Here is an 18,906-nt window from a genome sequence, read left to right on the forward strand (position 1 = left end):
TTCAAGAAACGTACCGTACCGTGCAAAAAACGAACCGTACCGTTCAAGAAGCGTACCGTACCGTGCAAGAAACGAACCGTACCGTTCAGAAAGCGTGCAGGATAATATTATGCAAACCCCGCCCCCAAAAGCCCGAAAGCGTACCGTACCGTGCAGAAAACGTGCAATTTATGTCACGTGACCCACTTTTTCACTTGACTGCCATTTTTTCTGCAGGCATTAGCTGGGTGGAACGGGATTGTTAAATGCCAGGGGTTGAAATTTTCTTTTGAAAATTAACTAATTTCTTTTTTTTTTTAAATTAAAACTTATTTTCATGGAAGATCAAAAACGCTCGCGTTTAATCAGTCTGCTCATCGTTAGAGTCGTTAACTTTTTCGCCGCCAGTTGCATCTGCACTTAGGAATAAGTGATTGTTTTTACAATTACCAATCATTATTTGTTTGATTTGCACATACCGTACCAAATCAATCAATTAGTATTGAAATAATATGCAACATTTAATAATCATAAATTAACTTTTCGTGAAATACACAAGTTAATTTTTTCATTTTATTAACTTATAATGAAGTATTAAGGGTTTGTTCATTCTTATCATAATTTCTTATTAAATGTCCATCCATATCAACGTAAAATCAGTTGGTCGATAACAAATTTTCACAAGTTTTATATCAAATTCATATTTTGCGCTTAGGAATACTACTATAGCATTGTTTTATTTTAGTGCAATTTTTTATGACATTTTTTCCCTGTTATCAATCTATCATATATTAAAATCAGATCCTCGACTCCCGATTAACGAAATCGCTCGAAGCGACATTTCGTTAATCGATAATATAATCTGCATAAATAATTTCACAAAAAATCCTAAACCAAATTTCGACCCTTGGCATACACATATTATGCATACATGTATGTTAAACTTCATAGTTCATGGGTATGATAATGTAAACATGAACTATAGCATTTTATCAAAATTTACGACATGATTTATTGAATTTAATCCACAATGGTTTATTTCTTTGGAATTAAAATGACGACTTGCTTTTTAAAAGAAGATTCTTGTGATTGGTGTAGGAAACGATAATTGTTGAGCAACACGTACATTGCTAATAACACATTGTACGATTATTTTCGTAATTGTGCAGGATGTACACTGTACATGTAATCATTGTTCTAACCATACGTAAATATAATATTATACTCAATAAGAGACAGACAGAGAGACCTAGAGATATGCTGAAAAAAAATAATAAAATAAAAATGATCTGCTAGAAAAGCACAGAACCATTTTATTATTTGTTTAAATTGAGGAATGTTTAACAGATTTTTCCTAGCGAATATTCAAAAAAGGAAAATAGTGCGTAATTTAAAAAAAAAAAAGTGTGCTAGAATGTATGAGAATGGGGACTGATTGCTTTTTTTAAAGACAAAATATCTAAATACATGTAATATATTACTTACGTCTGAATTCTTCAAGTTTTCGTCTTCAAGTGCAGGTATGAGGTGAACTATTCAGGTTGTTGCTACAGTTACGGTGTACCTCATCATGGATGAATGAATACAGGTATACCACAAATACACAAGGGCTTCGTTTTTTTGTCCCTATTACCACTGATTACAGCATTTTGGAAGCACCCTTTACAGCGACATGGGATGAAATGTAGGTGTTAAAGTTGTCAGTGAGAAAATGAAAATTCACAAGCACCCGACGGAAGGGGGTTATATCGTAAATTAGACAAGTGGAAGCCATATGTGCGGATGAAATTGATATTTGTAGCGTTAATGTATTCAATATGTACTTTCCTACGTACAGTGTCTGAATCATATGAGAAATTTCTAGACCGATTAGAAAAATTGTCATGTTCTACACTGTAATATTTTCATTACTTTATTAGCAATAATTTTGACATATCTTTTTCTCTTCTACATTGATAACGACCCATATAGATAGATGTAGATTGGCGGATTTATTATATACACTAATAAACAATTTTTAATTACATCGACAGAGAAATAAATAGATACATACATGTGTAAAAGAATGTAAACAAGTTAAATTGATGCAAAGCATCAAATCGGCCGCAAAAAATTATTCATTTCAGCATTTTCAAGTATTTCAACAATATATAGAAAAGGTATATGAAACATTTTTATTGCAAACTATACACTTACCTTACTTTTCTGTTAATTTTTTTTAATTCAATTTTCAGTGATCAAAAATAAAGTCAGGGAAATGAAAATCGGACTTCGCGTGATAAAGGATAGGAATATATATGTATTATCATCATTTTATTTGATTCAAAGACAAATGCAACAAATATCTAACATTATTAATTATGAATGACTGAATGCTGACAAAAAAGGACGTACAAACTTCACGTGCAGATATCCTGGATCTTTCATAATGCCGATGATAAATCACAATAAATGGGAAGTGCAGAAAATAATCATTGTGTCATTTGCGACTTTAGTGTATTCAAAACAAAATTCACTTCTTCTTAAAAACTTTTCCAATTTAGGCACTGTAATTCATATCCGGAAACTTAATACGCTTTGTTTTTACACTTACGCACGCCCATGTCGGGGAGCAGTTCATGTAACAACTTTTTATAAAATCGTAAATTAATAAATGTCTGATGAGAAATGAAAAACAAATTGAAACGTAATAACAACCATTAAGACTTAGACTTAAGCAAATTCTAAAAACTTTTATTCATAACTTTTATGTACGTTATCAATATGGAATTATTCCATCGAAGCAATCAAAAATAACGTCTCATTTCCCCGTGTGCACATTCTAACACAACCACAAATCCTGCAGCCGATAATCAAAGAGCCGAATAAGACCGATCAAGTGAAAACAAACTATCGAAACGTACAATTTATACGAAGTCAAAGCGTTCAGGCCACACCCACCTCATTAATAAAACGTGCAAACCGTTCACAAAGCGTGCAGCTATTTTTAGCAAACCGTACCGTGCAAGAAGCGAACCGTACCGTTCAAGAAGCGTACCGTACCGTGCAAGAAACGAACCGTACCGTTCATAAAGCGTACTGAACCGTACCGTGCAACTGGTGTAGTAGCACGTTTCAGGGTCTGTAGAATGGCTCCGCTTTTCTTCTACTTTTGTAATAATAGAAACGTAGCGTGATATGTTTTCATTTTTATCAAAATTCACAGGCACCCATGTTTTTTATTTAACCTGAAAGACAACCACCCATACAAATATATTTTCCCAAATCACCCCCACCCATCCAAAAAAATATCGACTGCCGTGCCTTCCCCCCCCCCCCCCCCCCCATACGTTTTTTGCTGGAATAGCCCTTAACCGATCAAGTTATTTACAAAAACAATACAATATTCAAATGATAATGGAAAACTTTCAAGTCTATATTTAGATTGTCCTAGATCCTCTATGTAGAAGTAAATGCGTATATATACGAGAAACCTAGTAGATTTGTTTCTTACTTGGAAAACAGATTAATTTTATTTGAAATTTTGAAGAACAGGGAAACTTTTATGATCTTTTTTTCTCTTTGAAACTAATGGCCACCTGATTGCAGTGAAAGGATTTGGTTCATGTTGATAAAATTGAAAGTATTTGTGTGCGATTTATATTCCTTTACATCAGAGATCTAAGCTACTATTGTTTCTATACTAATGTGTGCATTTATTCACACAGCACTCTTGCTTAACTTGATCACTATTTTTTGTATATATAATTGTACCTTACATCATGTTATCATATTTCTCATCTTCAGATAAACTACACAGAGTTCTTTTTACATGCATTTTAGAGCCTTAAGAAAGTTGGCTATATACTAATGGCGATAGGGCTCTCCCTATACTCATCTTTTTGTACATACATTGTACGAAATGTATTGGATTCCTCATCCAGCATCTTCATGGATTATTGGCAGTGGATTGTGGGATACATTTGTGTCTCGGCCCTTATCAGCTTTGCTGTCTGCTATCGTTATGGTCCAGTGACAGAACCCAGAACTCTATATCTGATAAAGTGGGGGTTACAGCTGATCGCACTGGGATTTATCTACAATGGGACACAGATTCGTGAGGCATCAGTGGCCATCATTGTGACCCTGATTACTTTGTACAATCTTCCTGCTGAATTATTTAACAATAGGCTGACTAGATTTATTAGGTATGTATTCTAATTACAATCATCTCAACTTGAAGACAAATTTAGCTAGCATAATGAAATCATTGTCTGTCATTGTTACATATGTAGTGAAAATCAATACTATTTTAGATCAGATTTGGACTTCGATAACTTTCAACCCTTTAGTTGTAAATACAATTCAGTTGCTGTCTTGACTTCCCCCAGAGCTGACGTGTGTTTCATACCGCTGGACTTTGGAAACCCAGACCTTATAGATATTCTAGCAGCTCATTCATATATAGATACCACGCAGTACTACACATCTCATTTTAATAAAGATGCATTACAAGTCAAACTCAAACCTGACTAAGGGCTTGCCAGTGACCAGAGTGTGCTTCAATACTCTGGGCCAATGTCATCTTGGCAAGGTCAAAGATCATTATGAAATTCTTGTTGGTAGAGTGTGAATGCACTAATTTTGGGCATTGATTTAGTGTTTTATTGGTGCTTGGAAGGTGATTGAGTCATTAAAACTAGTAAATAAAAATTGTAAGTGCATCTAATACGCAAGATCGCGATTTTACTTTCCCCTTTCAAAGTCTCGCGAGACCCAGAATATGCGAGAATTTGGGCATGTTGGTAAATAATACCAGTTCTCCAACTTTTGTCGTGATCAATTCACCTGATTTTAACAATATGGTGCACTATCATTACATTGCAGTATACTGTAGTATTGATTCAAGAAAGAAACAAAATACGCAGAAATATCTACAAATGATAGATTTTAATGGAAATGTGTTGGATTTTTCCCCACTGCTGTCAGCCAGGAAATTTCCAAAGCTGAGAAGGGCTTGCGTAAATATATATTATTGCTACAGTAACTTGATCCGAAGAGTCGAATCACGTTGAGTTGTCAGGCACGGATCATCAGATCACATGAGACGCGAAGCGTCGAGTTTGATCTGATGATCCGCGCCTGTCAACGAGACGTGATCCAACTCTTCGGATCAAGTTATTGTAGTAATGATAAATTTATTATATACCTCCTTCTGCATTTTAAATCCACATTTATAAGATGATAAATGTAATCCAAATTATCAAAAACACAGACATACCATGAAATTATGTTTTGTGTACGTAGTTTTGTTTTGTGATGCGGTCAATATTTTCCACAAATAACGTTGCGTTGATGCATTGTGACGTCATTGTGACGGCATCAGTTTCAGAGGATACTGATACGGAATCAGAAAACCACAGTGTGGTGATCCGGAAAACCGGATCACACGCTGTGAAATCCACAGTATCAACGAACAATACATTAATGGGTATATAATAAAAACATATATCTTCATGAGCTAAATTCAGGAGTTCATTTTTCCTGTATCCAGACATTTTTACACACCTTTCATTTAAAAATGCTTTTAAATGTGGAAAGCACGGGTTAAATCGTCTTCTGATGCCATGTTTGAATAAACAAAATATGTCCAAGATCGACATGCTTTTCCGAACTTCTTTACAAGAGAGTTCCGCTAACTTGATATTTATGATCTTGCATATTCTCACATTGTAGGCAAGACAGGTACAAATTAATGCTTATTGCAAAGTGATATTTATTTATACAATAAAATGCTTTTACATGAATTATGAATTTTTTTAGGTCTCAGGTGACCTATTGCTATTGGTCCGTGTTCGTCGTTGTGCGTCTGTCATCCATTAACAACTTCTTCACAAAAACTACTGGACCAATTTTGACCAAATTTGGTATATAACATCTGTAGGTGAAGGAGACCAGAATTTGTAAATTTCATGACTCCCCCACCTCTTCCCCAACAGGGTCTTAATTTTGGGGTAAAAACTGTAAAATTTATTTATTTAAAAAAAAATATCTTCTATACTCATGGGCATCTACCAGAGAAAGTGAGTATATAGTAATAATGAGCAAGGAAGCTTCTACCTTAAATTGTAAATTTCGTGAGCCCCGGGGTAGAGGTTCTGACCCCAGGGTGGGGCCAAACTTGGTATATAGTGTTTAGGTGTAAAACACTAAATAACATCTTCTTTAGTGCTATTGATACAAAAATTGTAAACGTGATGATCTCAGGGGTAGGGGTTTGGTATTAGGGTGGGGCCAAAATGGGCAGTTATGTGTGAACAATAGAAATTTTTTTACTTCTTGATGACTATCCTTCCAATTCTTTTCAAATTTGTTATGAAGTATCTTTGGAACAAGAGGACTGAATTAGATTTAAGTGCTACAATATATTGTTGACCCATTTGTTACTTTAAACAGAACAGCCAATATGACCTTTAACCATGATGATGCTCCATATTTGGTAATGATTACTTGGACAACCGAATCAAGCTTAGTTTATGATGAAAGCGATGTCAATTTCAAAAGGAAAGCTTAAGTGAATGTAAAATTCCCCGATGAGAGGAAAATAATGAACATTGTATTGGATATAACGAAGTTTGGTTATAACCAACTGTTTTTCGCTGGCCCTAGAAGTTTGCTATGACCTTCCATTACTTTAACAAGAAGGGTTCTAATTTAAGTTCTTGTTAAAAATATATTTTTAGATAGAAAATTGCCACTAAGTGTATTATATTTTAGTATAAATTCTTTTTAATTCAATTACTAAATTTTTATGGAGTTACATTTTGGATTTACAGGTACAAGATTTTCAAGCCAAAGATCAAGTTACTTACAGAAGAAGAATACCAAGAGCAGGGCCATGAGGAGACTAAGAAAGCCCTCGAGGAGTTGAGGAGCTTCTGTCAGAGTCCAGAATGTAATGCATGGAAAACCATAAGTCGGCTCAAAATTCCTGGCAGGTCAGTGTACTTAGTCTTTGTCAGTGTTTTTGTCAATCAGAGCACGGAATGTCATACCGATATAGAAGGACAAGTCAGTGTTTTTGTCAATCATATATGACAAAATCTTTGACTTGGTGACCTTGACATTGAACTTTGACCTATTTTGAGAAAATTTGAATATAAGCCATATCTTTCAAATCATAAGAGGTACTGCTTTTATATTTAGCATGTGCATTTCTTGAGAGAAGGCCTTTCCAACGATACCAGATTTGTTGACCTTGTGGCCTTAACATTGAACTCGTTTTTGGAAGTTTTCAAAAAAACAAAACAACTACAATGTCTTATAGATCCACTTTGTTGTAATTCAGGAGCATCAGTGTTTATTCAAATAAGACTGTTTGTTTTATGTTCTATGACAGACAGGTAGGGATCACTCTGTGTGTTGTAGGTCCACTGACTGTTATCCTTTGTTATGCCCCCTTCTAAGAAGAGGGGCATATTGCTTTGCACCTGTCGATCGGTAGACCACATGTTGTCCGCTCAATATCTTGAGACCGTTCACTTGATCGTAATGATATTTCATATGTGGGTTGGTTATGAGTAGAAGAGGACCCCTATTGTTTTTCAGGTCCAAAACTCAAGGGTCAATCTACTCTGGGCATAGGAAGACATTGTCTGCTCAATATCTTGAGAAACCTTTGCTTGACAGACATGAAACTTGGTACACTGGTATATCCTAAGGAGTAAATGACCCCTATTGATTTTGAGGTCACATGGTCAAACTGACATAGGAATATGCCGACCACTCAATATCTTGAGAACCCTTTGCTTGACAGACATCAAACTTGGTACTCTAGTGCATCCTAAGGAGAAGATGACACCTATTGATTATGAGGTCACATGGTCAAAGGTCACAGGTCAAACTGGACATAGGAATATACTGTCCACTCAACATGTTGAGAACTCTTTGCTTGACAGACATCAAACTTGGTACACTAGTACATCTTCAGCAGAAGATGACCCTTATTGATTTTGAGGTGACATGATCAAGGGTCAAACTGGACAGGGTAATATATTGTCTACTATATTTTAAGAATTAGTTGCTTGATTGACACCAAACCTGGTACACTGGTAAGCATTAGAGTAGATTACCCCTATTGATGTTTAGGTCACATGGTAAATCCACCCTTGACATAGGAAGATATTGTCAGCTTAACATTTTGAATACTACTTTCAATTAATTGATGTATGTGATAACCCTTTTCAATTTTGCACTATAAATTAAGCATTATCAAGTATTAACTAAAGATTTTTGGCTCAGATTTGCAGACTTTGTAGAGGGTAAACCATGTATTAAAAGTGAACATTTTTGGCTCAGATTTGCAGACTTTGTGGAGGGTAAATCGTGGCACGTGACAGACGATGAATTGTTGGAGTATGACATTGGACCTGATGTGACTCCTGTGATGGATGAAGACAGTGATCAAGAGACACCGAATGTAAGGAACATACAAAACAATGAGAGCATGGAATACTTACAAAACAACACAGGATACGTACAGAACAATCCCCCAGACTCATCACAGGGAGATGGTCCGGAGATCAGCTCAGAGGAGGAAGACGAGAGTCAGGGCGAGACTTCAGACCGGAGTATCGACGGTCCTCCATTGTCATGATACGGTGGATAGTTGTGTCACACCTGTAGTTTAAGTGAAGAACCCTTACATGAAATACTCATGGATGGCCCGGTGTTTGGGAACTGCAAAGGTACACCCTAGCTACATTGTATGTGTGTAACGCAGGGTTGTGTGAAGCTGTGGACAGTGAAATATGTCCATAGGGTTTTATTTGGCAGTGTACTGTTATATCTCATGACAAAAAAATGAATGGAGGTGACCACCTTTATCATCGATTAAGTGTGTATGAGAAAGAGATTTATTGGTTTTATAAACATATATTGAATGCATCTGTTTTGAAGCAAAATGGGAACGTTATTAAAATATTAATCATCATTGTGTCTGTAGTATAAGGGGAAAGCCATTTGTTTTTCTGTCCATTTGAACCTATGATCAAGAAGAAGTTCATGTCTGTGAATTCTTGACTTAAAAAAAAAAGAATAAAAATCATCAGTTCACGCTTACATATCAATTACCATTCGCTACAATTATAAAACAAAGAGGGAGGGTTGTCATGCAGTTGATAAATCAAACTTTGCATGTAAAAATAATGAGAAAACTACATGTATGTTGTTAAATAAAGTTGGAGGGAAGGGGGGTTAGGGGGATGCTACATTCCTGTCTTAAATTAGAATTTACATGTACATATCAATATCCTTATACAGTATTCACATATTGTATCACAAGTTTTGTTTACTTTACCAACAGCTTTCTATAGAACGGGTTTCCGGAATATGCGATAGAATGTTTTCTGCCATAGAATGAAAGATTCAGTGCTATACTGCAATATCAGTTTAAAACTTATAAACATTGAAGTAATTGGGTGAAGTTGGAAATGGGTCCATAGGTTGAATTTCTCCCTTCAAGATATTTTTGTGAAACAAACTATTACCCTAGTTATAATGGCTGAAATAACCCTGTAGCCAAATGAAAATCTTGGTAAATACAGGTCTCCCAAGAATTGTTTTCCTCCCAGAAGTCCCAGTATGTGTAAATGCCATTATTCACAAAGCTAAGTTTTATACAGAATGGGATTAATTGATTCATCCATTACAAATCTTTTCTTTTTTTTCTTCTTTTTTTTTTGGTTGTCTTTTAAGTATTTTTATGAATTAAAACTTGATCTCAAAAATTTTGTATTAAAAATATTTTGAAATTCTTGACAAAGGTATTTAATTGCTATATATGACAGACACAAGTACTCTCCAAACACCAAATTAACTGGAATTGACAATGGAAGTGTAGAATAAAAAGCAAACAGGGTGCCTACCAACTTAGCCCACTGTTGTACCTGGAGGCACAAGAACTAGAGCTCACCACTTTTCCCGGGGTGGTCTGCCTTAATTGTGCAATCTCACAAACGAACAAACATCATAATGTCTGGCTTCCTTTCGAAAAACAAATGGGAAAATAAATATCAGTAAATATAAACACTTTCCTTGTCCTTTTAAATTTTACTGTCTTGTTGGATAGGTTTAACACATAAAGCAGTTGATCTCTAGATGATGGAGTTTTTAGCTTTTTTCCAAACGACTGCCTACTAAAATTGCATTTTTGTCACTCAATGAAGTGAATTTCAAAGTTTTTTTTCCACTTTTCATCTATAACAATTATCTCCGTTGTGTTAAACAGTGTATGTACATTATTACATATTTCTTGTATGTCTCTAGACTTGCTCATCTCATAAATGTATAAATTTTTATATGCCGTTTCTAATGCTTTTTAAAATAACTTATTTCATAATTTTTGTAACAGTTGCGATTTTTATAAATAATTTCATATGTCAACTTTTTGTGTCAATATAAAGCAGTACATAACACACATCATCTCTTCATGTGATTACAAACCTAAGTGTATTGTACATTGCCCATATTTATGCAAATCAAGATTTTGTGAATAAACAAGATTGAAATTTCTAATCTATTGAAGTTGTAGATTGTTTTAATACACCTTTTATAGTTGAGTGGTATCATGGAATGGTGCAGTGCAACTATCCATTTTGTGAGTCAGACAAAATCAGTACTTACAAGATTAGGATAATCCTGTTCCCTATGATGAGAGAAAGAAGCCTATTGTTTTTCATGGTCAAAAGCCCAGACAAAATCTACATGGGTAATTTTATTTGCATTTGTAACCTTGAAGTTTTAAAGAAAAAATCCTTCCGAGTTAATCAGAAAAGGCATAAATCCAAAGGAAATCTGGTTTCAACAGGATAGGGCGAACCCACACACTACCCGATTTGTTGTGGATTGGTTGCATGAAACAGTTGATGAAAACTTCATTTCTTTCAAAATCCCAAATGTATGACCCGTCATTCCCCTGACCTGAACCCGCTCAATTTTTTTATGGGGTATCTGAAAAATTGGGTATACAATTTACAGCCAGAACTCAATGCAGATAGAAATGTGGAGGATTTCAGCAGAGATGTGGGCTGCTGTTAAGTCAGGAATTTCGCACAATGACTGCTGGACATTGTTACTCTTAAAAAGAACGTCATTTAGGACATATTCTGTGAATCTGTGGGATTTTTAAAATATCACTTACTCTGTAAGTAACATGTATGTTTTTGAATTTTTAGGGGGGGGGGGGGGGGGGGCAAATTGTTTTTGTTCTGTCTGTCATTCTGTCAGAAACTTTAACCTTGCTGATAGCTTTTGAATAGTAAGTGCTAGAGCTTTGATATTTCACATGAATATTCCTTGTGACAAGACCTTTCCATGGGTACCAACATTTTTTACCCTTGACCTTGGAGTTTGACCTACTTTTTGAAAACTTTAACCTTGCTAATAACTTTTGAACAGTGAGTGCTAGAGCTTTGATATTTCACATGATTATCCTTGTGACAAAACTTTTGCTAGGTACCAATATTTTTACCCTTGACCTTGGAGTTTGACCTACTTTTTAAAAACTTTAACCTTGCTAATAACTTTTGAATAGTGAGTGCTAGAGCTTTGATATTTCGAATGACTGTTCCATGTGACAAAACATTTGCGTAGGTACCAACATTTTTTACCCTTGACCTTGGAGTTTGACCTACTTTTTAAAAACTAACCTTGTTAATAACTTTTGAACAGTGAGTGCTAGAGCTTTGATATTTCACATGAGTATTCCTTGTTCCAAGACCTTTCCGTGGGTACCAACATTTTTTACCCAGTGACCTTGACCTTGGAGTTTGACCTACTTATTGAAAACTTTAACCTTGTTAATAACTTTTGAACAGTAAATGCTAGAATTTTGGTATTTCACATGAGTATTCCTTGTGACAAGACTTTTCCGTGTGTACTAAACCTTTTGACCTTGGCATTTGACCTACTTTCAAACAATGTGTTTGTGAAACACAAATGCCCCCGATAATGGACAATTCTAAAGATGGCCTATGTTACAAGGATAAATATCTTGGTATCAGTAGAAAGATCTTGTCACAAGAAATGCTCATGTGAAATATGAAAGCTCTAATATAAATTTACCATTTAGAAGTTATGACGAATGTTAAATTTTTAAAAGTTGATCAAACTCCAAGGTCACAGGGTCAAACATACCCACGGAAAGGTCTTGTCACAAGGAATACTCATGTGAAATATCAAAACTCTAGCACTTACTATTCCAAAGTTATTAGCTAGGTTAAAGTTTTCAAAAGGTAGGTCAAATTCCAAGGTCACAGAGTAAAAAATGTTGGTACCTACGGCAATCTAATTAAAATTAGATCTTGGATCCGCTCGCATACTCGCTACACAAACATCTAAAAACATCCCATAGAGGGTCACGCCAGAGGTCAAATTCGGTATCACTCTAGATTTATCGGCTTCAACAAACATTCAATGATTTTGCCAGCGGTGATTTCATTGGTCAATCGAATTTGACCTCTGACGTGACCCTCTACGGGATGTTGTTAGATGTTTGTGTAGCGAGTATGCGAGCGGATCCAACATCTAATTTTAATTAGATTGTACCTACGGAAAGGTCTTGCCACAAGGAATACTCATGTGAAATATCAAAGTTCTAGCACTTACTGTTCAAAAGTTATTAACAAGGTTAAAGTTTTCAAAAAGTAGGTCAAACTCCAAGGTCACAGGCTAAAAATGTTGGTACCCACGGAAAGGTCTTGTCACACGGAATACTCATGTGAAATATCAAAGCTGTAGCACTTAATGTTCAAAAGTTATTAGCAAGGTTAAAGTTTCAGACAGAATGATGACAGGACAAAAACAATTACCCCCCCCCCTCCCGATTCGATCTCGGGGGCATAAAAATTTGATATTGGTCATTACTTCTAAATGGTAAATATTAGAGATTTCATATTGCGCATGAGCATTTCTTGTGACAAGATCTTTCTACTGGTACTAAGATATTTGTCCTTGTGACCTTGACCATCTTTGGAATTGGCCATTATCGGGGAGGGGGGGGGGGGTGTTTCACAAACTCATCTTGTTTATATAAAATTTACATTATATAGATTCATAAAAATGCATTTGTTTTGTTGTTAATAACACCTATTCAGAAGTTAATCAAAGAGGAAATGGTATCAGATATCCTGCGTCTCTTATTATTACTGGCGATGAACATCTTTACTGATTGTGAATTGTACTACTTACACCACCCTGTTACTGAATGTGTTAAAGAATCCAGATTTCAAGTACAGAAGTGTACAGGATGATACATCTATGATCTCTCCAATCACTGGTGTGAATCAAACAGACCAGGTCAAAATGGTCGATGGCGTCATCTTGCTAACGTGTCAAGATAGAGAATGGGCAAGTCTTAATCGCTTTGACAACTGTATTCCAAGTTCCAATTCATTCAGTATATCCTCACCTAACAAAAAGGAACCCAAATCGGAAGTGCTAGAAGCAACCATCATGTGGTCTAGGGATGGTGATGATGACATCAGGAAAGTATCGCTGTATGAACCAAATCATTGTGTTCCTATAGTACCTTACAAACAAACACAGGTCTGGGACAAAAAGGAGTCTTTCAAAGAGTCTGCAAAAGGGCTGTAAAACATTCACAACAGAAAAACAAACAAAATTAAAGAATCAACAACAGAAAATACCTTCTTTCTGTTAAACCAAAAACCGGTTGATGTAACTTCTTATGTTTGTGATGCCGATTCAAGGATACAGAAAGAATACCCACAAACATGTACCCCAACCAGTAGATAGGTCAATAAATTAGGAAATGAATTCAAAGATGGCGGCAACACTACAAGTGAGAGCGATTATGATTTTAGAATAGTAACGGATTGCGATGAAGTGTGCTGTAGCGGTGATACCCCTTAACAACTGTCGACAAACTTCTGAAAATGCCCATGACTATCCCAGTGACTACCGCGACAGCTGAAAGAGTCTTTTCATCACTGCGTAAAACTAGGACGTATTTGCTTAGTACCATGACACAACAGGACCTAAACAACTGCATATTAGTCTTTGTCTATACAAAAGTCTCCCTGATATACTGTATCAAGTATTCAGATTGCAGAGCAGTTCGTTAAAACAAATTCCGGCCGCGAAGCTTTCTTCTGAAAGTATTAAAGTTTTCACAAATGATGTCTCGTGTTGGAATAAAACGTTCCTTGGCCTTTTTCATTTTTTAATTTCTTTATTCTTTATATTCTTTACATGTATTTATCTTTTTTTTTGTCCAAATGACGTCATCTAATGTGATAGTGGTTGTGTGTGACACCCCACCCCCTCACTACACTGTTGCTTGCTCTCTCTCTTTCTCTCTCTCAAATAAGATATGATGTCTGGACTCTGCCTACTACTCTCTGATTGGACGACAGTGGTGAAAACTGGAAATTCAGGCCCAAGAGTAGTTCAAAATAAGAATCACAAATATAAATTCATTGTTGATCAACAAATTTAATATCAATATCTTTAATTGTTCTCGTGTTTTCAGTAAAGTTTCTTTGATGTTTATTTAAACTGCAACATATGGTTCCAACTTTACTGAAACCCGAAGAATCTAAGGACCCGTTTCCTCCAAGAGCGGTTTCCTTTACCACGAGTGACCTGTATGAAAATAGAAGGGGATTATAAATCTATGTTGCAAACATCAGTAATGTATAGGTTGATATCATTCACATCACATGTCGTACATCCATACCTTTTCACCCGGAGTGCAATCTTGTGCGGAGGTAGAAGGTCTGTGATACTGGACATCGACGTTTGTCTCAGAGATTTGACCCTCGCTCTAGATGTGGACAAAACCAGAAACAAAGTCAGCAATTCACAATCCAACAGTATGACACACGATTCAAGAAAGACAACAAAAGTTCTGTGAATTTTAATCAAATTATGAATCGTTTGTGAATCTCTAACATTTTAAAACCAGATGAGGATGACATTGTCTGGTAGTGGTTACATATCCTTTCTAAGACACATGTGGATCATTTCATTGTATTTTGAATAAGGATCCTAGTTTTCTCCGTTATGTACATTCTAGCAACTTCTATTAGAATTTTACCTGTGGACTTGGTTTGAAATTGAAGGTGTCAATCTTGAAGAAGAACAGTTTCCTTGGAACAAAGAAATCTTCCCTATCTTCCAGACTTAAAGCAGACTGCATATTCTGAATAAATGGAAGTGAAGAAATATTTCAACCTTAGAATATTAAATCAGATGTCAGAAAAGTTGCGATTTTTCTTGATAGAATATTATTGCAATGGAAATGGTGAGAATATCCAGTGTACCTGTAATTCTCCATGATCTTTGCCAATGAGGTCTTCGTTCTTCGTGATTTCCTAACATTTCTTCTTCCCTTCCAAGTCTGCCTTGCTCTCTACTGTAATCTAGAATACAATTTGTGTTTTAGCAGAATGGTGATTTTTCAAAATTCTCAAACTGGACGTGGTCTATTTGCTATGGTTCAGAAACCGATAGAACTATTAATTAACTTTGCTGATCCAGTGCATGGTTGAGGAAATTGTTATTACAGATAAAAACAATTCCTTCCACATATATTACTCAGTGTGCCTATGCAGAGCACAGATTTACGTCTGACATTATTTAATGACATGCTGTTTGTACATGTTTTTAGTGATTATTATCATTTTACTTAGTTTTTCGTACAAAACTGACATTAATAAATATATATAGTTGACCATGGGTATGATGCATGTGACCCAAATTTGCCATTACGCATGCGTGTACATTTAATGCGAATTAGCTTCGCTTAGCGCGCGTTCACACGGAGCTAATGCGAAGTAAATTTAATTCGCATTAAATCGCGACGTCAATTTCAATTCGAAGTAAACTAATGCGCATTAAAATCTCCGTGTGAACGCGGTTCAGATTTAATTCGCATTAACTTACGTTTAATGCGAATTAAATTCTTCGTGTGAACGAGGCATAACATTGAATCATTAGAAGTGAGAGTTTAGTTTAAAATATCTGAATAACTGAGAGAATCCTGTAGCTCGCACAAAGACCCGACACCGACGAATATAAATAACGTCCACTTACCCTCGATCTCGCCTCTAGGCCTCTTCCTCTCGTAGGATATCTCGTGCCCGTTCAATGATACCTTGGACATAATTCTAGTGAAAAAAATATTAAGAGAATGTGTAGTCTATCAGCATTCAACAAATCTTGTTTTCGTAAACATGAATATGACAAATAATATGTTTACGGTGTGACCGTTGAGACGAGCGAAGACCAATAACATCTTACAACACGACTTGAGGCTTTAACGCGGGAAATATAACGCGGTTGATGTAAACAGTGCATTGTGACCTCATGATTAGCTGCGATTGTTTTTCTTTCAAATCAAGCAATTATCCACAACAAAATGAACGAAGATATTGGAAAGCTTATCTGGAATTTAAAATCATTTGTGGTGCTTTCCAAATTATTTATTTGTTTTATCTACGGGTTTGTCAATGAGAAGTATTCCGCAGTGACGGCGACATTTTTCCGGAGGCATTATGGGTGACTCAATTGCGTAATCATTGTTACTGATGTCGAATATCTTTAATATGTACACGGTGTGACCGTTGGACCGAGCGAAGCATATACGTAGCTCCGTGTCCCGAGTGGTAATCACAATTCCGTGAAGTACGGTATATTATGATTCCTTTAAAAATATATATTTTGAATGAAATTTCCTTGCGCTAAACACCCAGTAACATCTCAATAATATGATTACGGTGTGACCGTTGGGGCGAGCGCAGCATATCTGAATACATTTTCAAAAAATTCATATTGAAAACAAGAAAAACTGATCTGGTTCACTGTTAATACGTAGGATTACTGTCTTGCTCTTCTCGCCAATGTAAGAACCAGTTTTGCGGGAAATGCAACGAGCGTGTTGTGACGTAGCATGGTAGTTGTGACGTGACTGTTTACATTTCTTTAGACAATATTTTAAAAAGAAAAAGAAAGGGGGAAGAATATGATTGTCATCCTTTCCTTAGAAATAAGAAAGGTTTGTAATACTTCAAAGATTTTTTTTTTATTATTATTTTACGAATCGAACCATCCGCCATTTTGTACGAGGGACTTTTGGGATTGGCGTAAAAAAAAAAAAATTCTTGTTAGAGGTTGAGATTTAGCTCGGATTATTTCCCGCGCTCTAGTCATTAGAGCTCGCAGTACGAGCCAGTGCTCCGCGCTGGCTCGCTGCGCTCGCTATCAAAGGAGTTTATAGGGGGACAACAGTTTTACATGATCCGCCTATTCATTGAACGCGGGAAATAAAACGCAAGGCGACGTAAACTGTGCATTGTGACGTCACATTTAGCCTCGACTTTTTTTCTCTTTTTCTAAGCAAACTATTATAAACAACAATAATACATTCCGTATGCAATGAAAAAGGCCGTTAAAACTAAACAAAATTAACCAATAAATTCAAAATGGTAAAAAAGTAACCGTAATTTTATCGTATATTCTTATTCAAAGAAACTCATGAACTCGTTCATCAATTTAGTCGTATTACGGTTTTATATATAATTATTTGCTAAAACCTGTTACAATGATAATTATACTATTCACTTTGAACAAACTGAGTGTTTAAATTACGAATTGCACGTTAGAGTCTTCTATTATTGGCATTTAAAATAAAACACGAATAACTGTTGAAGCAGGTAATGAAAAAATAAATGGCGGCGCCCATATGGATCACGAAAATTTCAGTGAACGTATATAGAGATTATCTCTTTTTCTTTTGCTGATTTTGACTTTTTTCTTTTACATACGTGTTATCTTTAGAGCCTTGCTTCGCGGACGGGCCTTCGGCCCGTCCGAGCTTCGCTCGGTATAATATGTATACGATGTGGCCGTTGGACCGAGCGAAGCATGTACGTAACTCCGTGTCCCGAGTGGTAATCATAATTCCGTTAAGTACGGTAGATTATGATTCATTTAAAAATATATATTTTGAATGAAATTTCCTTGCGCTAAACACCCAGTAACATCTCAATAATATGTATACGGTGTGACCGTTGGACCGAGCGAAGCATGTAATGGTCATTGGAGTGTCCCAAGTGGTAATCATAATTCCGTTAAGTATGGTAGATTATGATTCATTTAAAAATATATATTTTTAATGAAATTTTCCTTGCGTTGATAACCCAGTAAGATCTCAATATTAAAGGGGTTTATATGGGGAGAACAGTTTTAAAGGATCCGCCTATCCATTGAACGCGGGAAATAAAATGCAAAGCGACGTAAATTGTGCATTGTGACGTCACATTTAGCCTCGACTTTTTTCTCTTTTTCAAAGCAAACAATTATTTTTACAACAATAATACATTCCGTATGCAATGAAAAAGGCCGTTATAAAACTAAACAAAATTAACCAATAAATTCAAAATGGTAAAAAAGTAACCGTAATTTTATCGTATATTCTTATTCAAAGAAACTCATGAACTCGTTCATCTATTTAGTCGTATTACGGTTTTATATGTAATTATTTGCTAAAACCTGTTATAATAATAATTATACTATTTACTTTGAACAAACTGAGTGTTTAAATTACGAATTGCACGTCAGAGTCTTCTATTATTGGCATTCAAATAAATTACGAATAACTGTTGAAGCAGGTAATGAAAAAATACATGGCGGCGCCCATATGGATCACGAAAATTTCAGTGAACGTATATAGAGATTATCTCTTTTTCTTTTGCTGAATTTGACTTTTTTCTTTTACATACGTGTTACCTTTAGAGCCTTGCTTTGCGGACGGGCCTTCGGCCCGTCCGAGCTTCGCTCGGTATTAAAGGGGTTAATATGGGGACAACAGTTTTACATGATCCGCCTATTCATTGAACGCGGGAAATAAAACGCAAGGCGACGTAA

At 35.7% G+C, this 18,906-nt stretch overlaps 1 protein-coding gene and 1 long non-coding RNA gene across 3 annotated transcripts in view; one reads left to right on the top strand and one right to left on the bottom strand.

Moving 5' to 3' along the window:
* The window catches only part of LOC125647804 (nuclear envelope integral membrane protein 1-like), a 24,474-nt gene extending 13,941 nt beyond the window's left edge, over nt 1-10,533 (top strand). For both annotated transcript variants that reach the window (XM_048874624.2, XM_048874625.2), the window contains exons 6-8: nt 3,802-4,166; nt 6,795-6,956; nt 8,317-10,533. In XM_048874624.2, the coding sequence (XP_048730581.2) occupies nt 3,802-4,166; nt 6,795-6,956; nt 8,317-8,614 (825 nt within the window). In that variant the 3' untranslated portion in view covers nt 8,615-10,533. The remainder of the gene's footprint in view (nt 1-3,801; nt 4,167-6,794; nt 6,957-8,316) is intronic.
* Nucleotides 10,534-14,452: 3,919 nt separating this feature from the next.
* LOC125647812 (uncharacterized) lies at nt 14,453-16,284 on the bottom strand. Its single transcript, XR_007360105.2, has 5 exons — nt 16,075-16,284; nt 15,303-15,401; nt 15,077-15,181; nt 14,717-14,803; nt 14,453-14,622 (listed from the first exon to the last, which is right to left on the bottom strand). It is a non-coding gene; the product is annotated as an uncharacterized LOC125647812 (long non-coding RNA).
* Between the last annotated feature and the right edge of the window lie 2,622 nt (nt 16,285-18,906).

Source organism: Ostrea edulis, chromosome 6 (genome assembly GCF_947568905.1).
Source record: "Ostrea edulis chromosome 6, xbOstEdul1.1, whole genome shotgun sequence".
Lineage (NCBI taxonomy): Eukaryota > Metazoa > Mollusca > Bivalvia > Ostreida > Ostreidae > Ostrea > Ostrea edulis.